Genomic DNA, 26,056 nt, shown 5'->3' with positions numbered 1-26,056 from the left:
GTTTAAACTGACAGCATAGACCGTCGGTAGGATGTTAAAAGCGATTCCATAGCTGACTAACTAGCTAATGTTGGGATGATTTTAATGGAGCCTTTCTGTCTCGCATTTATTTTTTGGGGATTTTCATTTTTAATCACACGGACTCGCTCTAATGCATGCAGATTTTAAATAAAATTGCTTGGTAGCTAACCACAAACAAGCTTGCAAACTAGCGACGACTGGAACATTGTATTTTTTGCAACTGCCCAGCTAAACGGCATATCTAACGTTAGCTACCAGATGCTCATCAGCTGCTCTGAATATGACTCTACCCCCGGAGAAGGCTTCAGAGCTTAAGCAGATCATTCACAACCATTTGACAAGAGTAAGAAATTAGTTAACTAATTTCTGGTCTGATCTCAAACTGTGTCATTTCTGTCAAACTTGTTAAGTAACTGCTAACCATAACGTTATCTAATCATAGTTAATTGTGACATTTGCTAGTTCATCTGAAAGCATGAATATAGTTATCAAAATATTGAAAATCTAATATGATTTTATGTATAACTAACCGGCTAACAAGCTGTATTTGTTCAGCGTATTTAACGTGAATAGGACAGGTACTATGCGATGCAACATTAGCGTTATCTAAGACATAGTAGGTTACAACTTTAGGTGTCAAGTTAATTATATCATCACACTACACTTGTGAAATGCAAAGATGCAATTGTTTAGTATTACATTCTACTTCTAGATGAACATCCATGGAAAAATCCGCGATGTACTGGCCGAGACGGTGAGACAGGAGTTGGGTACTGGACACCGCCCACTTTCCGAAGAAGACTTCTTGCGAGCTCTACAGCACAGGGGAATCGTAGATGAAGTAATGAGGGACCTGCATTTTTCACAGGTGATTTACAACTCGTATCTGCCTTCGAACAGCAGCTAAGCACAATAAGAAAATGTGGGTTCGAAGAATAATTGTGTTAATGTCTGAAATTAAACATGTGCTGAACCAGAATGCAGAATGCATCCAGAATGCAGCAGCTCGTCTGGTCTTCAACCTTCCCAAATACTCACACGTCACCCCCCTGCTTACTTCCCTCCACTGGCTGCCTGTCATGGCTCGCATCAAATTCAAAACATTGGTGCTAGCCTTCCAAGCAGTGAAGGGGTCTTCCCCAGCTTATCTACAAAAAATCATCAGACCCTACACCCCTGCCAGACCTCTTCGTTCAGCCTCCACAGGCCGCTTGGCACCTCCCCCTCTCCGAACCTCCACATCACGCTCACGACTACTGTCTGTTCTGGCTCCACGGTGGTGGAACGAACTCCCCGTTGAGGTCAGAACTGTAGAAACTCTCCCCACCTTCAAGCGCAAGCTGAAGACACACTTCTTCAAGCAGCACCTCTCCCCATCCCTCCCTACCTCCCTGTGAACCTTAATTGTTGTCTCTGTGACTTGCTTTGTGTATCTGTATTTTTAGTTGGCTAGGTAAGCAGTGTTTGGATAGTTCACTTTGGTCACTTTTGCTCTGTTTGTTTGTTTCTTTGTTCTCAAAAAAAATAAATAAAAATAAATAAAAAAAGGCCCTCGTCCTTATCTTTGTTGTACAGGTAGCAGTTGAAATTGTACTTCCCTCTAGGGTCTTTCAGCGAACTTATCTCTGGTTATGGGTATGCACTTTGTTGTACGTCGCTCTGGATAAGAGCATCTGCCAAATGCCAATAATGTAATGTAATGTAATGTAACCATGAAAGATCGTGTAAACATGATAGCCACGTCTTACTTGTCTCTCATGTCAGGACATTCCAGCCACAGAGGCCAGTCTATCTCTCAAGCCTGCAACACATTTTGTTGATAACGAGATGACACAGCTTAAGAAAAGTGAGTTCATTTTATTATTTGCCCATGGGCAATGTATTTGATTAATTGTTGTGGTGTTGGTATTTTTTGACCCAATTTCTCTTCCCAGCCAACATTGATCCAGCGCGGAGGTGCCTGTACCTGCAGGTGCTGGGAGGTAAAGCGTTTTTGGAACACCTCCAGGAACCAGAACCCTTACCTGGCCAGGTGTGCTCTACCTTCACCCTCTACCTCAACTTCAGGAACCAGCGTTTCCGCTCCAAGCCCGTGCCGTGCGCCTGTGATCCTGACCTGCTGGAGGGCTTCCTTCTGGAAGTTCACAAAGACAGCCTGGGTACGCTGCAGTAATACTGTTAAAATGTTTGTTTGCAATTCATTCTGCCCAGCAGTCACACACACATTATTAGGATATGGAGTAGGGTTCCTGTACAACGATGCTCAGTAAAACCTAGACCCTGTCAGGGAAAGGACGGTAAAGAAAAAAATGTGTGGGACAAATTGAGGAATTGCATTATTTAGTAAAAGAGTGAGTGAGTGCCTTACAGTTAAATAAACCATGTAAGTACTAGTATCTGGTCTTGTCACATACCAGAGTATGTAAAAATAAAAGATTGTATTATTTGACATGTGACATTATCACTATGTTTGTTGTGCGTGCATTTATGAGGATTCTTTAAACTGCTTCCTTTCACCCAGTGCTGCCAGTGGCAGATGCAGTTTTAACACACATACATAAGCTTGTTCATTCCATATTTATGCACAATTCTAAATTCCAACATTATGCAATTGGAAATTTTCACAGAAGTTATTTTCAATATATCATTATGCTTAGGCCTATAATAATATGAATTACGTATGAGGGACGTAATTCATATTATTGTACGCGATGCTAACTTTCTAAGGGATGTATGACGAGGTAATAGTCTGGATACCTCGTACTAGGTTATACAGTATTAGTTGATATTCGACATCGTTAGTTTAAATATGACTGGGAGTACAGGGGTGTGTGTCACTGTCCACAGTACTGGAGGAATCATTGACCCAATTTTACAGTAAGGGTGTGTTGGAGCAGAATTTGAAACCCTTTTGTTGCATGTGTGTGCTGCGCTTTAATTGGGTCCAGGCGATGGCAGCAGGATGGTAGATGCCACCAACATGCTCTCCATCAGCGACCCGGTGCACATGGTGCTGATCAAGACCGACACCTCCAGCGAAACCACGCTCGTCTCCTCCTACTTCCTGGACTGGCGGTCTGTCCTGAGTGCCCCAAATGGGAAAACCAGCATGGCCATCGAACTGCTGGGAGTGGGTAGGTATAAATAATAATAATAGTAATAATCATTTATTTAGCTGACGCTTTTATCCGAAGTGACTGCATTAGACTAAGCAGAGGACAATCTCCCTGTAGCAATGTGGGGTAAAAGGCCTTGCTCTAGGGCCTAAAATCTGTGCAGATCTTAGCGTGGCTACACCGGGGTTTGAACCACCAATATTCCGGGTCCCAGTCATGTCGACTGCCCTGTAAAAGGAAATCACTTTGTTCAAGCTAAACTCTTGCACATTGAAGACTCTAGCAAAAGCTAAATTTTCTTTGACTGCAATGTTTATGGTAAATTAGTGTAAACATTGAATGCGTGAATATACACTATGGCTTTGTGTATTGCGGTATTGAGAAAAGAATGGTGCTCTGTATGAAGCTAATACATGTGTAAAATGCATAAGTTCCATATAATACATGCCATGTCCTGAGTTTAAAAGGTTTAGGAGATATACAGCCATCATCAATGATGCCTTTTCATGGATTATGTCTGGTAAACCTTTGAGTGTAATGTCTTATTGTGTTATTATTTTGAGTGGGGTAACTGATGATGGTGGCTGAAAACATTGCTGTGTGATGTTTGTTTGACCCTGACCAGGGAGCGAATGTAAAGTGCCAGTCGGCGTTCTGAACGTGAAGCTGGAGCTCTACCCTCCCCTCACAGAGACGTTGACCCCAGACGTCATCATGACTCAGGTCAGCAACTGTGTAATGCAGCATGTGTTGCTTAAACAGGTATTATTTTAATATGCTGAAGCTCTGCGCTGAACAATGTTGCATTTAATTTAAGCTGCTTTATACATCCAGTGTACTGTCTCTCCAGAGCTGCCAGTCGGGATGCACAATAATGTTGGGGCTGTCATGGTGTTTGCTGAAACCAAACTTATAATTATCTGCCAAAAACATAAGAATATGGCTGTTATGAGGATGCAACAGGCATACAACAGATGCGATGCATGTAAATTCAATGAAAAATGTCAAGCTCAAAAAGTAACAAAAAATCCCTGTCATCAGAACCACATTTATTGAATATTTATTTTTCATTTTACCGTTTTTACCATCCAAAAACACACATATCAACAAGAAAATCAGTAGTTCAGTAGACTCTGGCCAATAATACTGTAAGCAAGTTGAAATATTGTTACACAAAAGCCTTACATACATTTTCCCTTCATAACTCATAACTTTTCATGAATGTGGAAACTTGGTTGCAGTAAGACATGGTGACATCAGCATCAACCAGTATGAGCAGACAAATATGGGTACGGATGGTGCAGTGGGTAGCACTGCCACCTCACAGCAAGGAGGTCCTGGGTTTGAATCCCGATTGGCTGGGGCCTCTGGTGTTCTCCCCGTGTCTGTGTGGGTTTCCTCCGGGTACTCCAGTTTCCTCCTTACCCTGTTCAGGATAAGCGGGTTAAGATGATGAATGAATGAATGAATATTAGCCCCAGAATTTCCTTATCACTCGTCTCTACTTATTACCTAATATTTTATTGCTGAAATGAAATGTATCTATTTTTTATACTTTTGAAAGTTTGACAGTCCTTGAAAGCAGGTGTTTTGTAATTCTGTTGTAATGTACATTTTAGTGTTGAGTACTTTCTAAGAAGCACTGAATTGGACTGACAAGCACAGGGCTGCCTTTGTGTGGAAGAATTCTGTGTTTCAGTTTTTGACGCATATATTCAGTATTCAGACGCCTTAACTTTTTGCACTTTTTGATGTACATACATTTTTTTTCAAAAACTGATAATTTCATATAAGTATAATAACTATTATATAAGTATTCAGTACAACCCTTTGGCAGCAATTACAGCTTTGAGTCTTCTTGGGTAAGTCTATTTTCATATGCTATTTGGAGGCTTAGGGGGCAAAATCTTAGCTAGATTTTGGCAGTTTGTCACATTTTTCCTGACAGATCCTCTCAAGCTCTGTCAGATGGGAAGTGTCTGAACTGCCATCTTCAGGTCTCTTCACAGATGTTCTATGGGGTTCAAGTTTGGGCTTTGGCTGGGTCATTCAAGGACAGTCAGAGACTTGTCCAGAAGCCACTCCAGCGTTATGCACAGGCCTTCCTAAACTACGTTCAATCAATTCAATGTGCCCAGGTGGACTCTAACCAAGTTCTAGATACATCTCAAGGATAATTAGAGCAAACAGGATGCATACTTACGTAAATGAGAGATTTCAGTTTTTGATTTTTAATACATTGGCAAAAATGTCTAAAAACATTTTCCCTTTGTCATTATGTGTTATAGTAAATATGAAAATCCACTTTGAGACGTTTCTCTATACCTCATCAACTTGAAATTTCACGTGTTTTGAATGGCATTTGAACTTAATTTGAGCTACAAGCTACAAGTATATTTGAGCTATATTTATGTGGCTGTGTCTGGCCTGTATTTGTAAGTGCACACTCTCTTTGTTCGATACTGAAAAGTCACTGCATTCCTCTGACTGAAGCCAAGTTCCTTGTTCCCAGCAATCCCTAGAGCGGCAGAGAACAGCAGAGAAAGAGCGTCTGTTTCTGGTTTATGCCAAGCAGTGGTGGAGGGAGTTCCTGGAAATCCGCCCGTCCAACCAAACCAAACTGGTCAAGATCTTTGCGCAGGTCAGCACGCCGCATTGATCCGGCCGTATGTGGGTTAACGCAGCCCAGCCCATTACTGTTATTCAACTGAATTTACATTACTTTTATTTTTTATCCAAAGCGACTTATAGTTGATTAGACTAAGCAGGGGACAATGTGGGGTTAAGGGCCTTGCTCAAGGGCTCGACAGTTGTGCAGATCTTATCGTGGCTACACCAGTCTTCCGAGTCCCAGTCATGTACAGTGGGGTCCAAAAGGGGGGGGGTTCCATGTAATCCTGGAAATAAACAGTTTTACAAGCATTCAGTAACATCACAAGATGCTCTTTGGAACATTGGCAAATGAGGCTCGGATAACATGAATCATCAGGTTTTTGGAGTCCATGCCAGCTTGAGTGCACATTGCCATTAAAAGCAAAAGGTGGACACACCCAATGCGAAGAAATTCGAAATGAATGTAACTTTTTCAAAGATTTAACTTTTCACTCAAATTAAATGCTGACAATATAATTTGTAATGAAAACGTTTGTATTAAATTAGAAAAGAATGCAAAGTGGAAGCATTTTCACTGGTGGTCTCAGACTTTTGGACCCCACTTTACCTTAGCCGCTATGCTACAGGCTGGCAGGCAGTCCCTAACGCCGCCCTGCTCTCTTCCTCTCTCTGCAGGATGAGAACGGCGTGAACCGGCCCGTGTGCTCGTACGTGCGCTCCCTGCGGGCGGGGCGGCTCCTGGACACTCCCCGGCAGGCCGCCCGTTTCGTCAGCCTGCTGGGCATGGAGAGGGCCCCCGTGGTGGGCGGAGGGGCCAAGCAGGAACAGTGGTGCTCTCTGCTGGCCTTCCTCTGCAGGAACAAGGTGAGGCTGCTCCTGCAGGGCCTGGCTGCTTTCCGTTCCTGGAAAGTGGGCATTCTGTTGGGGGTAGACTGGGAAAAATACTGGCATTTGCGCAAGATAGGAAAATTCCCACAAATTCGGCTTGTAGACAGACGCGTGGAAAGAGAAGGAGGAAAAGGTAGCTGCAGGGGTGTGCCAGCCTGCATCCTCTCAGCATATGAGGGGCTGGGCAAGAAAAGGGAGTGTTTGTGTTTGTGTTTGTGTGTGTGTGATCGTGTGCCTGCATCCTCACTACGAGCACCTGGCGGTCGAGCTGCACTTTCACGCCTGTTTTCCGTTCTGGTTCCTTAGTGGTGGAATGAATGACTAGCCTACCTCTGTCAGGACAGCAGAATCCCTCCCCCTATTTCGACGCAGACTAAAAACACACCTTTCCAACTCTACCTTAGTCCTCCCTCCTGATTTCCCCCGCCCCCCTTTCTGATATCCCTATCCCTCTTGTCTAACGCCCCCAAAAAAAAAAGAAAAAAAGAAAAAATTGCACTTATGATGACTATATGTTTAAAACAGCATTACTAGCATTACAGCATTACTATGCATTTTCCTCGTTATGAATGTCATGCTTTGACTTGTGGAAGAACCTATGCACTTGTAAGTCGCTTTGGATTAAAAGCGTCTGCCAAATGACTAAAATGTAAAATGTAAATGTAAATGCATCCTCTCAGCGTATGAGGGGCTGGGCAAGAAAAGGGAAATGTGGAGTCCATGTTTGTGTGTGTGTGATTGTGTGTGGGCGTGAGTGTGAGTGCTTATTTTACTGCTCGTGAAATGTTTCCCTAAGTCAATTTTCTTGTTAAATTTTTTTCATAAATCACAGGCCTGATGCCATTTACTATCAAGTTATGCTGATACTGACATCTAATCGGCTGGTTCAATGGATTATGCAGTATTTCCTTGTGTTGAAAGTCATTTTATATTTCTATTCACTGGCAAGTCTGTATTTTCATGATGCTGACATGCATAATTTTGAGATTGATATGTCGCAAATGAATCTCTCCCTGTAGTTTCCACTACTGTCAACCAGTTTTTTGTTCTAAATGCAAATATTGTCTAAATGATGTTTGACCTCTGACCTGTGGCATAGAATATGAAGCAAATTCTGTCCTTTTTCCCAATTACACAAATACAGACCTGTAATGGAAAAAATCCATCAACATTACAAAAATATAAAATGTTTATATATGGGTATACACAAGGCTTTCTGAATAACCAATAGATAGAAGTTGGAAATTCTGTTGCAAAACACGTTTACATAAAGTTTTTCTCAGACGAGTACTTGATGATTCATATAAGAGTGTAAAAATAAGATCTTATTGCAACATGTTTTTTCTGGCAGCGACGTGTTTCTGTAGCGTATCATCTTTGTGCTAGACTCAGTAAAACATCCTGGAAAAGTCTGCCGTTTCCTGGAAGTTCTTGGCTACGAATGCCTTGCTTTTTTCTTTTTTTCCTTCTTCTTTTTTTCTTTTTTTCTCCCCCCTTTCTCAGAAGTCGATCACACCACTCCCATAAAAAGTAATGAGCCTTGTCACGTTTGATTTATGGGCTCCATTCCAGGTAAATTAATTTAGTGTCTGTTCCTACCCCTCTTTCTGACCGCGCTGTCCGTATCAGCGCTTCTGGGACTCATCCGTCTCTCTGCCCGCTCCTGCCTTCTCCTCTTTACAAGAAAGCGCGGCCATTACAGTAGGAGGGTTCGCCGTGCCGAGCCGCTGGGCGGGATGCGCTGGAATCGGGCCACTTTCCCGTCCGCCGGCGGTTATGAAATATTAAACTGATGGTGGTCTGCAGAATGATGCGCCGCAGGAGTGGGTGGGCGCGTCCTTTCAAGGATTGCTGGCGTGTAAGCACGTTTATCTGTCCGCCACTCGCACTGGCTCAGTCGACTATCTTATTAGCAGCGCTCGCCAACAAGGCTCGCTCTTAGTTTGGACCACAGTTAATTGTATGCGGAGACGAGAGCTGTCGACAGGTGTGTCGTTCGTGAGGTTATCGTGAAATTTAGTTGCGAAGTCAGATCACGTAAATTACTTTGAAAATTAATTAACATCCAGTGTAGGCATGAAATTCAGAAGCGGATATGAACGTCCGTGTCCACCGCTGATGTGATCTTTAAGAAACTCGGCTAGCTGTGGTAAATAAGTGAGAAAATTCTAATATTAGAAAGGTGTTCTTTGGAAATTGTGTTAACGATAAGTTAAAATTAAAAAACTTTTTTTTCTTACTCATTGGCTACCGTTCCAGCTGCTCTACCACTATGTCCTTCTAATGAAGCTGTGCAGGTGTGGGCTTGGTTAGGACTAGGATGAATGACCTCCTGGGAAAACTGGGAAGGCTGTGTCTGAAACATGCTCACTATTGAGTATATAAATCCAGTACATTGGATGAAAAACCTCTTAAATATAAGTTCTCTAAATCTAGTCTACTTAAAATCACCAGATGATGTACGCCTTTCCGGGGTTTAGTTCATTTTGTGTCTGGGCCCAAAACAGCCTCTTAACTACTGTGTCCTCAAAATACAGTGTATGTACTGTCTACTAAACACACTGCTGACTGTCTGTAAGTTTCCACTGGAAGTGGTGTTGGTTGGGACAGTGTGGGGCACTCCTTCTGGGCGAAACAGAAATCCAGTTCCCCTACAGTATAGGATGCTGTGCTTTGGATGAGACGTTAAGCTGCGATCTCTACTCCCTGCCGTCATGGGAAGTGTAGCAGCATTAATCCCGGTGTCCTGGCACAATTCACGCTAAAAAACGTCTCTTTCCTTCTGCCCACCTGCTCACTCCCTGTTCCTGACCGTCTCCAGGGCGACTGTGAAGACCACGCCACGCTCCTGTGCAGCCTGCTGCTGGGTTTCGGCTTGGACGCCTACGTCTGCGTGGGCACCAAGGCCAAAGCCACGCCCCACGCCTGGGTCATGACCCTGGGCACCGACGGCTCCGTCACCTTCTGGGAGAGCCTGACGGCACACAGGTGGCCCTCTTTGTTTCACATTGAGACCTTTATTTAACATTTAACATTATTTAATGCAGTGGTCTGGTCCTGGAGAGCAATTGGGTTTGCTGGTTTTTGTTTTTACCTTACAATGAGTGCCCTGTTCAGATCCAGATACCCAGGTGATGTGAGTTAACTGTGTAGTCAACTGCTCTAATTGATTAATTAAGTGCAGAGTAACAACGAAAACCGGCAGGCCCAGTAGTTCTCCAGGACCAGGGTTGGAGACCACTGATTTGATATTTTCATTTAACATTGCAGCACAGTTTTTCCATGTTTACCTTTAGCATGTTATGCACATGAATCAATGCTATAATTGCTAGACTCTGAACCTGCAACCATTGGTTACTCTGGAATGATGTGGCATTCTAAATTAACATCTGATGATGTATAAAAAAATAAATTAAAAAAATCATTAGTCAGGGTATAAATGTAAATAAATATGATGTCAGGAAGCTGGCTGGGGTTTTTTGTCAAAGGGCTAGAAGATGTTTGAAAGTGTAGGTGCTTGTCAGTTCAATAAGCATTTTTGAACACAAGGGAGTCATAGTCCAAAATCAATTCTTAAACATATCTTTTAGGCATTCAACAGACACTCTTATCCGGAGTTGCAGTTAGGGTCTTTCATACATTTTTACTGTTTGATATTGTTTTATTGAAGCAATTTGGGTTAATTACCTTGCTCAAGGGTACAGTAGTAGCATCCCACCTGGGAAATTAAGCACCTTGCAAGCCCAGCTCTCTAACCATTTGCGAGAATCAGATCTGTTGCTATTTAATGTGTACTCCCGTCTTATCTTGGAAAGTAAAAATGTGACAAGCTTGGCCCTTCCATAATAACGCATCTTCTAACAGTGATGTCAGCTAACCTAATGTTTTATAATAGGGTATAATGCAGTTATTGTGAATTTATTAAGCCTTTATAGTTGTACAATAGTCCAAAGTTTGCATTTTAAAAGTGCAGAGTCCTTTTTTGGGGTGGAACACAGCTGTTTTACCCTTGAAAAAGGCATCCATTTGTCAGATATGACGTTAAACTGAGGCTGGACTCATTAAAGGTCCCTTGTGACTTTTTGGAAGAGTAGGCGTGTTTACCCCAGTATCCTGACCGAATTCCCACAAAGCTGCCTGGCCACCTAATCATCCCTTGTATCTGATTGGCTACACAATGCATTGCATTCCCACATTAATTCCCCAGACCATCACACCACAAGAGAACCGAGTTCCCAGTTCACCTACTTGCTAAACTGATTTTTGCCTGTAAAATATTGTATGTGTAATATTTGACTTAGGGCATATGTAGACCAAGCTAATTATGTAATGGAATTATGCTGAAATGTAGAATGATAATCACATATAACAACAACCATGGAGAGGAGCTGGAACCCCCAGAGCTGGTTACCAGTTAATTTGTCTTTGCTGCATGTAAATGGAGGCATCGTATTACGTGCAGGACCGTTCTTGGATACTGGTAAACGTTGAAGCGGCACATCTTCTTGGAATGTCCATTAGGCTGAGTGGTTTAAGGGATGAGAGGTGATCAGGGCCCGTTCTCAGACCGAGAGATAAGATGTAATAACCAGTCTGTCAGAAGACTCGCGCTCGCATTACCCGTGCTGTATCACAAGCCTGTGCTATTTTTCCTTTGCACACACAGTTTGGTGAGTTCACCGATTACCAGAATTAATGCTGGTAAACTGTGTTTATGTGGGGGTAGAGTTAAGTATGGTGGCTGCCTTTGTCATAAAGTTATAAAAAGAAACATGCTCAAGTCAACTCGATAAATGTAACTGGGTGCTGGTACTACAAAAAGTATGAATTGAGTGAGGTTAAGGGCCACGCTACCATGAAAATATTGTAATTATTATTTGTATATGTCTATGTAGTCACTGTACTTACCTGTAGGGTTTTCAGCGCACTTGTCCCTGGTTATGGTTGAGCACTTTATTGTACGTCGATCTGGATAAGAGTGTTTGCCAAATGCCTGTAATGTAATGTAATGTTACATATTCACACAAATGTTTTGGGCCAAATGCCCTTCTTCAGTGTTCCACAATTAACAAAACCATTCTAACTGAATTCTGTGCCAAAGTTAAAGACATGGCGGTCGTCTTCGCCATACCCCTTTTGACGTGTTCATTTGGTGTGTGGTAAAGGTACCTCCACCGCCCCATAGACCCGGACGCCCCCCCTCTGGCCCCCCAGCCCAAGCCCACGTACCCCTACAGGACGGTGGGCTGCGTCTTCAACCACCAGGCCTTCCTGGCCAACTGCCAGGCGTCGGACGCTGCAGAGCTGTGCGTGTTCGACCTGCGCGACGGCTCCCGCTGGAAGGCCATGAGCGAGGAGGCGCTCCGCTCCGTCTGCGCCCCCGGCTCCACCACCTCCCTGCCCCCCCTGCCCGCCCTCTGCGCCTCCCACCTGGACCCCGCGGCCACCGCCAACCAGCTGGAGCTGGAGCTGCGCCACCTGGTGGCCGAGCACAGGAAGGTAAACGGCCTACAGCAGGTTACTGTCTACAGCAGGTTACTGTCTACAGCAGGTTACTGTCTACAGCAGGTTACTGTCTACAGCAGGTTACTGTCTACAGAAGATTACTGTCTACAGCAGATTACTGTCTACAGCAGATTACTGTCTACAGCAGGTTACTGTCTACAGCAGATTACTGTCTACAGCAGGTTACTGTCTACAGCAGGTTACTGTCTACTGCAGGGATGGGTGACTCCAGTCCTGGAGGGCCGATGTGTATGCAGGACTACAGTTACCCTGGCTCAGTCAGCGAATCAGCCATATGCACCATGACTAATTCCCTCGGAAATTATACCACAATAAAATAGACAACATCTTTGTGAATGTCTCGTAATCCCGTTTTTATAGTCTAAGATCACAAATATGCAGAGGTTGAAAGTCCAGGGGTTTTCCACCCATGAACTCAGACAGCTGATTTCACTAATTAGTTCTGACTGAAGCATTGTGCTGTTTATCAAATTCAGGCGAAACAAAGTAATATACTTTGACTTTTCATTTCTGAACCTGGATTTTCCAGTGATGAAACAATCGAGTTCTAGAGCACTGACTAAAAACTTTGTAAAAAAATTAAAACCTTCTATTCAGAAGGTTAATTAAGCCTCAACACATGCCTGCATGTCTACTACACCAAGGGCATTTACTCGGTTTGAAAAAAAACATTGATATATGGTGTGTTTTATTTATATTTTCAATTTTGTAAATTTACTTTGGAGCATTAATACATAAATAAATCTAAAGAAAGTATGAAATGACTTGGCCAGTCAGTTACAGTTCCATACTGCCCCCTGCTGTCTGCATGGTGGTGCTGTGCGGTCTCCCGGCATGGCCTGACAGTGTCTGTACCCGGCTGAAGTTAAACTGATTGAGCGTTCAGGAGCTCAGAACTCTCTGGCCAGCCAGCACGGCGGTCGTGGTTTTACAGACGCGATCAGTCAGGGTGGAGCAGGTTAAAGGCTCCATAAACCTCTCAGCCATAAATCAGGTGAACCCACTGCCGCCTCTGCGTCTGTCGGTGTAGTGTCGTGACTTCAGTTGAGAGTGCATCTGTACCGTGTGCCACAGAACAGCTCTGATGTTATGAATGTATTAGTGAATAGTGCTCTGTGCAGGACTCACTCTTTTGTGTGCTTTGTGTATTGTATCTTCTGTGTTTATGTCTTTGAATCCTGTCATGCATAGTCTGTTAATTTAAGTCACCTTTCCACTCTTACTGAGAACTTAATAAGGCATATAACATCTTATTGGTGAGATGGTGTTGTCTCTTGAGGTATGTAGCCCCCCCGCATGAGTGGGTGTTTGATCCCCACCATGGCACCTTCTGAGCTGTGACCCTTTCTCCATGTGGGGGAAGAAACTATATAAGGATGGACTGTCCGTTCCCCTTTAAAAAAGAGAAGCATAAAGCTGAAGTTAAAACTGGTTGAGTGTTTGGGAGCGAATGCTCAGAAGTCTCTGAGGATGGTCTGTCCAGATAAACAGCCTTATGAAGTTCCCTGTGCTGTGCCCTGAGTTTGATATTGTATCATGAACCAGTTCAAAGACATACAGGTGAGGTTAATTGCAGAGTCAAAATTGCCCCTTGGTATACTTCTGCCGTTGCCCTTGACCAAGTCACTGGCCACAGAACTGGAGTTAGTCCCTGGGCACTGCACTGTGGCTGCCCACCGCTCCTCAGTAACTAGGATGGCTTAGAAGGCAATGACAATAAAGTTGAATCAAATCTAATGTAATCTACTGTACCGTGGGCCCTGGTTTGAGAAACGTGACGTCCGCTGGGCTTGCCCCGGTTAAGCTCTCCCGTCTGCGCGCGGCAGGACCTGGGCCTGGCCACGGTGTGGGACGAGCAGCTGTCCTACCTGCTGTCGGCGGCCCTGGCGGCCTACGAGCTGGAGCGCTGCGCCGGGGTCTCCTGCGGCACCGAGGAGTTCCAGGACGCCGTGCGGAGGGCGGTGCCCGATGGCCACACCTTCAAGGGCTTCCCCATACACTTCACCCACAGGAACGCCCGGAGGGCCTTCGCCACCAGCCTCAGGTACGACCGCCCGACCGCCCAACCACCCTGTCTCTGGACCAGGGCCACCCAACTAGGAGAGCTGCAGGGTCTGCTGGTTAAGGGTGGCCGGTAGCGTAGTGATTAAGATAAATGACTGGGACACGCAAGGTCGGTGGTTCGATCCCCGGTGTAGCCGCAATAAGATCCGCACAGCCGTTGGGCCCTTGAGAAAGGCCCTTAACCCTGCATTGCTCCAGGGGAGGATTGTCTCCTGCTTAGTCTAATCGACTGTACGTCGCTCTGGTCCAAATTCCATTAATGTAATGTTATAGCTGTTACTCAGTTAAAGTAGTGCACTACAGTTACCAGACTCATAGGATCTGCATATGGAGGTAAGATTAGACCTGGGCCTTCCTATGATTATGGGCAAAACATTTGCACAGAAATGTGACCAAACTAAATCAGACCCGGCTCAAATACATAATTGTTTTGGATTCGAATGCCTTTCTTCACGTTAACTGAGATTGTCTGGTGTATTGGAATTCATGAAATACTCTCAAAAAGAGCAAACCCCACCTTCTGGTCCTCTTGGTTGGCTCAATTGCACCACTATATTGCACCAGGCAAGATCAATCAAGCACAGAAAAGTATTTCAATCTGTGCTGAATTGATCTTGCCTTGCAATTAAGCCAACCACGATGACCAGAAGGCAGGGTTTTCATAGGTTACATTACAACAGATAAGCTCAGTAAATCATAGGAAGTATTTAAATGGAAAACTATTACAAATTTGGCCAAGGTCTGTTAGCTCACCCTACATGGTTTCTTGGCTCTGAATCTGGTGCTAATTATTTGTGTGAAAATGTAAGCCAGCAGACCCTGCAGTGGTTGGGGACTCCTAGTTTAGAGAGAGGGCAGCGACCCAAGGATTAGCCAGATATGAGAATTTCTGCTCAGAGAGAGCCCTACCCATGTTAGCCTGCATTAGAGTCTGCACTTAAAGTGTGATTTTGTGTGTGACTGTGAATATGCGAGTATGTGATTTTGGGCCTTGCAGGTTTCAAAGTTGTCTTTCAATTAAGCAGAAATTTACACCCTGCACAACAGTTCAAGAGACGTCCTACTCGGTGTCAACTGAAATTAAACAATTAAAAGACGAGCTGGAACAAATTTTGGCAGACCCAAGAGCTGCTGCTCTTTTACTGATATTTGCAGAATAATGAATCAGTTAATGTGTAAATCATGAATTAACAGGCCCATTAACAGCAGTGGAATTGGAAAATCTCTCAAACAATAAAGCACCAGGATCTGATGGCTACCCCTCCGAGTTCTTAAACACTTCTGGCAAACACTTTCACCACTGTTCACCAGAATGGCTACAGAAATAAGAAACTCATCATCCATCATCCATCCCACCATGTATGAACACAGCCCTTATTCACAGTATTTCTCATGCCAAATAAAGACCGAATCCTATAGACTGCAGGGCGGCCTGTAGTGTAGTGGTAAATGACTGGGACATGCAAGGTTGGTGGTTCGAATCCCAGTGTAGCCACAATAAGATTTGCACAGCCATTGGGCCCTTGAGCAAGGCCCTTAACCCTGCATTGCTCCAGGGGAGGATTGTCTCCTGCTTAGTCTAATCAACTCTACGTCGCTCTGGATAAGAGCGTCTGCCAAATGCCAATAATGTAATGTAATGTATATGCAAGCTACCGCCCTCTGTCACAAACCAACACAGATCTCAAAATTATCAGGAAGGCATTAACATTCCCACTCAAATCTGTTATTCCATCTCTTATTCATCCAGATCAAACCGGTTTCATGAAAGGAAGACACTCCTCAAACAACACATGCTGCCTCTTTAATCTCAAGAATATCTCCAAAAAACAAAATGAACACAGCCATTTTATCTCTTGATGCAGAAAAGGCTTTTTACAGGGTCAATTAGACATTATTATTTTCAGTGTTGGAAAAACTTGTGAATTTGGAGAATCACTTCTTCAGTGCATTAAAATACTCTACAACTTGCCCAAGGCTGCAGTCACCACCAATGGCATTACCTCACAACCTCTCACACTCCACAGAGGCACCAGAAAAGGATGTCCACTCCCCTCATCATTATTTGCATTATTTATAGAACCATTGACCACTGCAATACGACAAAACGTCAGTATTACTGGTATCGCAACCGTCAGTGCAAACCCACAAGATCAGCCTCTATGCTGATGACGTATTGCTATTCCTACAGAATCCAGCCAAATCAATCCATGCAGGTATTAACTCATTGACGTATACTCTAATATATCCGATTATTCCATAAACTGGAATAAATCACAATCTTTCCAGTCAGCGGGGATGGCTGGAAGGCTGCATCTCAGAACCGCTCTCTGCCACTCACCACAGAAAACATTACATGCCTTGGCATACATATTTCCTCCAGGCTGTCAGAGTTATATCATCTCAATTTCACACCACTACTAAAAACAATGGAATATGGCTTAAACCGCTTGATGGCACCACCCATCTCTATCATTGGATGTATTGCAACTATCAAAATGACAATATTAACAAATATGTATTATTCACAATGATTCCAGTCCAACCCACTGCCTACTGGTTCAACACAATAGATAGGCTAACAACACAATTTTACTGGAAAAATAAAATAAAATAAAACTGACAACTATACAAAAAGACAAAAGGTCAATGGGGACTAGATGACCCCAACTTCCACCATTACTACTTAGCAAACCAATTACAGTATCTGATTAAATCGATCCATCCAAACCACTACCTTAACACATGGCCGGACGTAGAACAAGCTGGATGCAAAGACTTATCTATCACACACCTACCCTTCCTTAGCGATACCATAAAACAGGGGTCGGCAACCCTGGTCCTGGAGAGCCGCAGGGTGTGCTGGCTTTCGTCTCCACCTTAAAATAAGCAACCAATTCAGACCCAAGAAACCAGGTGAGGTGAGTTAACTGTGCAATCAACGGCTTTCATTGATCAATTAATGCCAAGTAACAACGAAAGCCAGCACACCCTGCGGCTCTCCAGGACCAGGGTTGCCGACCCCTGCCATAAAACATCGCAACTGTTTCAAAAACACAGTAATCGCTACAACTCTGACAGATTGGTGGAAAATCAATGAAATCACAAATTACACTATGACAGCTTATGCACATACACCAAGGGTGCAGAACTCTGGTCCTGGAGGGCCTTTCTGCACGCTGCTTTTTGTTCCAAACAGTTACTTTCATTTTAGTTTTCTGACAGCTCTATAGATTGCACTTGTTCACTCCTGTACTGGATCAGTAAAATTTTTAGGATACACCTGCAGTCTGTGATTTGCTTATACAAATGTCCAAACTGCAGTACGATTTAACTAATTAAATAATTAAGAGCAGAAGTTGCCACAAAATCCTGAAATGGTTCAGCCCTTGCTGTGCACCCCTGACATACACCCATATGGCACAACCCAGAGATTCTAATAAACGAATCACCAAAATAGGCACTATGTGGAAAGAAAAAGACATCACACACTCACACCACTTTGAATATAACACATTATTCAGCTTCCCAGAACAGATCCAGATATACAGCATTGAGAAAGAACAATATCTAAAGTACCACCAACTGAAAATGCAATCAAGACATAAAACAATATATCTAATAATCCCCTTCAACCACCATCACTGATGGAAAATATTAATGCTATTGCTAGTTCAAAGAAACCTCTCCAAATTATCTCTTCCTATCAATAACAATATAGTGCTGAGTTTAGGACCAATATCAGCAAGAAACATCAACATGTCTAATACCACTAATATACTAATTCAGTGTGAAATCAAGGAGAGTACATATCACTCAACACAAAATGCATAAAATGGGATTCACAGACTCACTGTACACTCCGCACAGCTGAACTACTTTCACGCCATCCGGAAATGCCCACCAGTCAATCAGTACTGGCAAGAAATCAACACCAACTTATCACTACATCTGCGATCCAGCCTCCCTCTATCCTCATCACTGTGCTTACTTGTATCAGAAATCGATACAGCTGACCAAAACACAACTCCAATACTTTCAGCCTTGAGTAAACAATACAGAGAAATACTGGAAATCTTTATATCTCACAGTGGTTAAACCTACTATCAATGGAACAAACCTCCACAATTGCCAGTAACCTTATGCCACACGCACACACACGCTCCCTCCTAATCCCAATATTACTGAATACACAGACACACACACACACACACACACGCACCTACATACTGATGCACACGAATATGCACAAACACACAAGCACACACACACACGTCTTTTTAATTTAATTACATTTTTTCTTTCCCTCAATTTTATCTATCAGCAACAGTAAAAACACACCCACAGACTTACCTATATGCCTCCATAACTTGATTATTCCACTTCTCCATCTCCCAACAACTAATGTCATCATTATTACTATTGTCTATGTCTGTCTGTATGTCTGTCCGTCAAAGCAACTTCACCCTGTGTTGGTAAATGACTGTAGAATAGAAATACACATATACCCACGTATACATGTACCCCTATTTCTTCCATTCTTCTTCTCTTCCCTCTCCCACCATTTCTCTCCTTTCCTCCCTCCCCATTAGCCTGTGTCCTGTCTGTCCATCCATGCCTGTACTTAGTCTGGTTTTATCACAGTCTGTACTTAAATGTTTTTTTTTCTTTCGTCTGCTATGCCCTTCTCTCATTTGTGTGAATTTTGGGTCTAAATAAAAATAAAGATGACCTCCCTCGAGGGGGTGGGGATGGTGGCGAAAACATAAATAAAAAGAATTGTCGGGCTCTGAAAACTGGGATTGAAGTCTGAAATCTTGTGAATCCCCCAGGATTTGAATTCCTTTCCCCTGATAAATATATGTTTATTGGTTCAAATGCAAACAATCAGTCTAAGATCAGTCGATCCGTGCTATATAATTATTTCTGCTCTGTAGATGCATCAATCTTTTGTACAAACTCACAACCTTTTTGTCACTTGCTATGTAAATCTAATTTAATGCTAAAAAATGGATAGTTAAGTACTTGTTTATTGCCTTCCTGAAAATAGAAACTCTGATTGCTGTTCTCTAATTAGCTTGTGCACCTGTGGTTCCGCTGCCGAAGTTGGTGTATAAGACCATCATTATCTCCATTTCACCAATGGCAATATGATTAAATGTTTTCACCTTTTACCATCTTAATTAAAAACATTGAGTGCAGATATTTTCTGAATGTAGTTACTGAATCCCTTAGATCTGTGCATCTCCGTTTTTAAACCAAAGGGCTGAAATGAGAGCACAATCCATTTTTATTTAAAACTAATTGGATAGCCCGCTGGTTTGTATGTCGATTCCACTACCAGATATCTTCAGTCACTGAAGATTGAAGCGTAAACAGTACTCGCTCGTGGTCTTCATGTTAGCAAACACCAATGTCTCCGAAGGCAATCAAAAGCCAAGAATCGAGATTAGATACTGAAAGCTTTCTTATATGAACGCTAAGGAAACTATTGAATACACCTGACTAATGAGAAACAGCTGAGAAGCCAACTGTCCAAAAAGGAGACTAAGTATAAAAAAGGATGTAATTCTTACACAAATCACCTGATATGGATGCAAATTCTCTCAAAGGTGACAATCTGCACTTTAACCTCATATTCATTGTTTCATTTCAAATCCAACGTGCATGAGTACAGAGCCAAAAGAACAGAAATGACCGCTGCCCAAATACTTACAGACTGCGCTGTATAAGATGCTTCATGAATGTATGTTTACCAAAAAATAAAGACTCCGCACGTTTATTCTTAAACCGTCACTAAAAGGAAGGAAAAGGCAAAGTGGGGAGTATCGAGTGGGAACGGTGCTGTTGTTGGCACACAGCCTCACTCCGTTCTCTGGGTTCCTTTCCCAGGTCTCCCTTCTGCGACGAGATCGCGTGTTGCCGCGGAGACCACGTCAGGCTGGCGGTCCGGGTCCGGGTGTTCGAGTACCCCGAGTCAGCCTGTGCCGTCTGGATCATGTTCGCCTGCAAGTACCGCCTGGTGCTGTGACCCTGACCCTGTCCGCCCCCACGACTGTCTGCTGGAGGAGGGAGTGACCAGGCCTGGGTCAAATGCAAAATCATTTCTGATTCAAATACTACGCCTTTACTGAGATTGTCTGGTGTATTGGAACCGGTGAAATACTCTCAGAAAGCGCAAAATCTGGCTTCTGGTCCTCTTGGTTGGCTCAGTTGCACCTGGCAAGATCAATGGAGCACAGAAAAGTATTTGAATCCAGAACAATTGCGTGTTTGACCCAGGTCTGGAGCCAACATGTGCCTCCACATTTTTCGCCCAAATTCTATTGTGTTTACATCTTTGTACAGAATATAGACTATAGACTACTATCACTATTTGTAAATAAATAATGATTGTGTTTTATTTTACACCAAGGGTGATGTGTGTCTTGTATAAAATTTACAAAATCGGTGAGTTTGAGGGAGGGAGTGTCCCTTCCTACAAGTGTAACGCGTTTTGAGATTCAGAGATAAAAGGTGCCTAATAAAATGAATAAAATGGAGTCCAGTTCATTACTAACCAGTCCATAGTCTCAATTCATAGTTACACCTGAGCTTTGTGAAGAGGGTGGAGATGGAAGCTGTTCTGTGTTTTGAGTTAAAACCAAAAATCATAGTTTTTAATCACTGATTTCTGTCATTCAGAATAAATGGTGTGAACTATGTGTTTGTGTCAAACCCAAGTTTTATGTATCTGTATCTGCAAAATACCATTTGGAGTGATGAGAGTTGCAGTAGAATCTTTAAGTGAATTGCAGTTTCTTTTAAAATTTGAGAACAAATCTATTGTTTTCTTTGTATTCATGACATCAAAATTATAGTAAGTAAACTTTTAAGTTGTTAGTTTCTTCTGAACTACAGCTTCCATGAAAATTCCATTTTCTACAGTGGGGGAAGATAAACCCATGTCCATGCAACATAGGGTGAGGTTCAAAAAGTTTAAAATATGTTTTAAGAACTAACTAAAAGCTCATATAACGACAGTGTCATTTAAATGTACTTGTTACATCATTTAAAAAGATCTTTGATATAAAGGCTAATTCTGTATAATTCTTATATTTGTATTAAATATAATTAATTTTATTCCAGTTAGAACTGTTTTATTAGCTAAATAATATCAAGGGCATTTTAATAAGGGCCATGTCATCGGTCAAAGTCATATAAATAAATGCAGTTCTATTTCTTTCCACTAGATGGCAAATTAGTATAAAGAATGGAGTCCATATGTGCAGCAGTGACTTTGGATGGAGGGGGCAAATAGTTACCACCCCTCCCCCACCCCAGCAAGCTTTTTAAAATGTACTATTATCAGATGAAAACAATCATCATGAAAACATAATTTCCAGAATCATACATCAATACTTGAATGGCAGACAGAATTATGCTTTCCCATAAGAATGGGGGAAAAGTGCATACTTATTTTTACTGTGTTGTAATATTAGTTTATGGGTACCTTCTAAGTGTCTGTCAAATACAGCATCAACATTAGAGAAATTAATAGCAATTCAACTTGTTTTTAAAATGGCATTTGAGGAACTGTAGCCCTCTCCGATGTTCGGTTACTGCACAACACGCACCGTTAAGTTGCTAATCATTGATGGCATGTTAAGCCTCTTTAATTAAGTACCTAATCATTTTGGTTGGAACTATCTCTGTTCCATCTTAATGAATCATTCTTTGCGCTCTACCAGCAAGGCTTGAAAAATAACACTGGATGGACTTTGCTACATCTTCTTTATTAAGGCTGTGACTACCTTGCAGCAGTTCCTGGCATGGAATGTGTATCAGTGTGACTCTTGACTCCAGAACCTTCCAACTTCCATGTAATGTAGCTAAGGTAAGAGGTGAAACATTTAATGCCCTCCAAATTGATATGCATTTATAGTATTTCCATTGGAAATTCAAATTGTAATTGCTAAAATCTAAAGGGTCAAATGTGGACACCATTAATGCATTTCCTTAAATGGTAAAATAAGGAATATTATTGTGTATTATTGCGAAAGAATAGTGCACAATTAAATAGTCATAGTTCCATATAAAGTAATTACTACACACTGTACAACCAAGCAACCAAAACCGAAAGATCTATGGAGGAGTAACTCTTGTGCAGATTTGTACCTGATATTTTCAACAGCACTTTTGCATTCTTTGAATAGCTCACTTGCCACAATGCTAATTGCATGGTAAATAATTTGTTAACAAGGAGGCGATGGGGTGTTCTGGTAAACCTAATTTTCCACAACTCATTTATCTCATAGTGAAGAAGATGAGAAGTTTCACACATTTTAGTGAGACTGTGCTTCTTGACAGATATTTTTATCATGAGCTATCAGGTTTCACTTGCAAGGACATAATATAAAAGGTCTTAGGGGGAGATGTCACCCTTAATTAATCGCCTAAGTGTCGAAATTCAATATGTAATGCTTTTTGCATTCAAGTGGTGGTCTTCGTAACCTTTCAAACTGAAAATATAAATTTTTGATATGTTGTGAAATAACTTTCTTAAATAAATAAAATAAATCAAATGATATGTAAGAAATTGAAAAGTGAGAACTATTGTGTTTTTGCACTTTGAACTTTGAACGTTTCCGGCTTTGGATTGTAGATGCATTTTAGCAAGGGGCACGATGCTCTATATTGCGGTGCACTGTTTAGCTTCAGTAGTCTCCATGTCTATTCTTAATATTTTCGTGGAGCGGGGACGATGACATCAACCCGAATTTGACGAGTGGGTGAGGACATCCAATTAATTCAGTTTCGCTGCGAGCTAATTTACAATTCCGTGTTCATTCCAAAGTTGTTGAACACGCGGTTCAGGAGGACGGCAGAACTAATGAATAATTCTCTCCTCCTCCACCACGCGCGACTCTGCACATCATTACAGCACCGGAGGAAAGGAAATGTTCAGAGAGGAAGTGTTTGATGTGAGGAACGCAGGTATTTTTCACCCCATATTAAACAGAGTCACTCAGGTGTAATTGTCTAATAGGTCCTACGGGACAAGCGCCCGCAAATAATGGAAAAGTGGTGCAAGAATAATGTAACACAAACTATTGGACTTATTCAATACGGTGACTCCTGCCATTTATTTGTCGTTCCGGGTGAAAACTCTACATTTGACCAAAAATAATGTGGAGAATAGGTTTGACTTGGTTCATTTCTCGATGGTTAGTCACGCACCATGGGAAGGAACAAAGAAATTATGAGTTATGGTTGAGGGACACCTAAGTGCAGCATTGTTTACACCATCTTTTAAAATATTAGCCTTATTGTTTACGATTGCATGCGAAACTGGAATACACATGCCCATCACCGTTAAAACGTGCACTATACGCTTCTAGAAACGAAACGTTTTAATCCACTTCCCATACATGTATGCATTTAACGAGATGCTGTGGATATGCTCGAGTTCCTACACTACATAAGTTATCGCAAGTAAGCAGGTAGAATTTCTAGCCTGCGTGAAAACCATATATCATACCGACAGCATACTTTTGCGGATTTTGTTATACAGTCTGTTTTCAGAAAATGTGGGTGTTGTCAATCATTTTAATGTCACACAGATACTCATCTACTCATTATGACATGTTGCAGAACATCTTACATTTGTTTTATTTGCCCTTTTGTAAGGTAAATTATTGTTGAACTTGAAGTGCACATTTTTATTGACCCGTAGTAACCTACATATTTTTAAAATATGAAGAACTTGGACCAGATTAACACTATCCTTAATCATGCTAGTAAATTCGTAATTTTTAAACAGATCGTGTGTGCCTATATGGATATGTCTCTAAAATAGAAAAGATTGAGTGCTTTGTTTGCATGTTAAATATAAGAAAATCCATTTAATTATTGGTGCATCAGATTTTCAAGCAGTAGACTCATTATAATGGCAATCTGCTTACTGTATTTATCAGCATAAAGTGTATGTAAGTAGATTATTTTGATTTGACTAATAGTAATTTTGCTATCCTTAAGTTCACATCTTTTTTCTTTTTCACTATTAGATGGCTGAAATACAACCTCAGTAGGTGTTTAGTGACATGGAATATTTTTTAAGAATATATATTTTTTTTCAAACCTGGCCAAATTGTCTTTGTGAAAATAAATAAAATGACATAAAGTGGTTATGTTTTGCTGAAATGATGAGATGTTGAAATTACAACACATTTTTACATTACATTTGCAGTGACTGTCTGGGTGATAATTGTCACCGATTTGCATTATATTTAGCTTATATAACACCTATTCTAAAGCAATGGATGTAACCTTTTCACTGGGTCTGATTGCAGTGCTTAATGAGTGTGTCCAAGTCCCAGATATTCTGTTTTTAATTTGCCGTGATTGCATTCAGGCACTATTATGTACATTTTTGTAATATGAGCATTTGCTTTTCATACCGTTGCGCATAGATAATCTGTGGTCTGGTAAATATTTAGTAAATACACTGCCAGCGATTTGTTGTCGAATGCCCTTCCTCTTTTCAAATCAGGGGATTCCAAACGAAAGTAAACAAGCAAACATTAATCTCAGTCCAGTTGGCATTTTCCAGCAGGGTGGAATTAAACAGAAATTAAATGAAGTCTTCAGCGCTGATTCTCTGATTGCTTAAGGGTCCAAACCTGACTGCCACTGCAAACATCACAGAGATTAAAGGTATGATTATTTTAACTACTGGTTTAGGGTGCGTCTGCTGTGTGATGTGAAAATTCACCACTGCAACAAACATCACTTAATAAAATCACTATACAAAACACACCTTGACCGTGACTATCTTATTTTTGGTGTTTTGGAATTGGAACTGCTTTGTTAGGGTATGAGTTCCATTTGCCTTAAAACAGTCATTGGTGTACATTCTAATTTCCATAACTCTATCCATATCTATCCATATCCTTCCCTTCCTGTTCTTGTTTTAGAGTTAGTGGGTTCTGCAGGGGTAGAGGAGCGAGGGGGCTCTGGGTATTGGAGAAATGTGTTGCATGGCCCGGAGCCTAACGGGTAATAAAGTCATTAATTCAGCTGATTAAGTTGGCCTTTGGGTTAAAGAAAAATCATATCCGTCTCCCTTTGAGATGTAACCGGGGAAGCGGAGAAGAGGGGGAAAAGCGAGCTAATTAGCACCAAAAAGAGGGGGAAAGGAACAGGGAGAGGAGGTGGGGGACGGGGGGGGGGGGCGGGGGGGCAGTTTGACTGAACTATTAATGAGACATGTTTGGGGTGAGGAAGTGACAAGCTCATCAAAACGCCTGCTTGCCATGCGAGACATTCTCTCAAAGACTCGGCGAGCTACCTTTGTGCCTCACGCTGCTACTTAATGATCTGAAACTAGAGAAAGGGAGGAAAACTAAGGGTGAAATGTCAGTTTACTCGCAGTTTAATGAGCTTGTTGTCGGAGGCAAGAAAAAAAGAAAGGGAGAAAAAAAAACACGCGAGGAGAACGGGCGTGCTAATTTTCCCTCCTCGTGCAGTTCTCTTTTAGCTCATCGATATCGCCGTGCTGTGAAGAGCCTCGGGGTTCATCGTTATTATTTTCATATTTTAAAGACAAAAAAAGAGGCTTTCCCTATTGTTTGATGTGCGTTCGTAAGTGAGATTGCCTAAGCAATTGCCTCCGATGCGATACAGTCAAAGAACGCGCAACTGAAAGAGCAGAGGGAGTAGGCGCAGAGATGATGAAAGATTCTAATTTCCCTTGGCATTTGACCTTCACAGCTATGGAACAGCTGTAAATGAAGGTGTCCTTGGCCAGTTCGGCCTGTGTTTTCTAGGTACTTGACTGTACAATTGAA

General features: G+C 42.0%; 1 protein-coding gene across 1 annotated transcript; it reads left to right on the top strand.

Moving 5' to 3' along the window:
- The first annotated feature begins 13 nt into the window (after positions 1-13).
- On the top strand, positions 14-20,849 carry cep76 (centrosomal protein 76). The gene is made up of 12 exons (XM_061253992.1): positions 14-364; positions 734-889; positions 1,786-1,867; positions 1,956-2,180; positions 2,970-3,155; positions 3,763-3,860; positions 5,650-5,778; positions 6,426-6,614; positions 9,460-9,626; positions 11,804-12,137; positions 13,991-14,208; positions 20,121-20,849. Exons 1-12 carry the CDS (start codon positions 302-304, stop codon positions 20,257-20,259), a joined length of 1,986 nt encoding a protein of 661 aa, XP_061109976.1. The 5' UTR covers positions 14-301; the 3' UTR covers positions 20,260-20,849.
- The last annotated feature ends 5,207 nt before the right edge of the window (positions 20,850-26,056 follow it).

The sequence above is a fragment of the Conger conger genome, chromosome 1 (genome assembly GCF_963514075.1).
Source record: "Conger conger chromosome 1, fConCon1.1, whole genome shotgun sequence".
NCBI lineage: Eukaryota > Metazoa > Chordata > Actinopteri > Anguilliformes > Congridae > Conger > Conger conger.
The sequence above is the reverse complement of the archived record's forward strand: the minus strand, read 5'-3'. Positions and strand labels throughout refer to the sequence as shown.

Coding starts and splice junctions, on each gene's coding strand:
- cep76 (XM_061253992.1), top strand. CDS start 302: ATGACTCTACCCCCGGAGAAGGCTTCAGAGCTTAAGCAGATCATTCAC. Junction 3,156..3,762: donor CATCGAACTGCTGGGAGTGG/GTAGGTATAAAT, acceptor GACCCTGACCAG/GGAGCGAATGTAAAGTGCCA. Junction 9,627..11,803: donor GAGAGCCTGACGGCACACAG/GTGGCCCTCTTT, acceptor TGTGTGGTAAAG/GTACCTCCACCGCCCCATAG.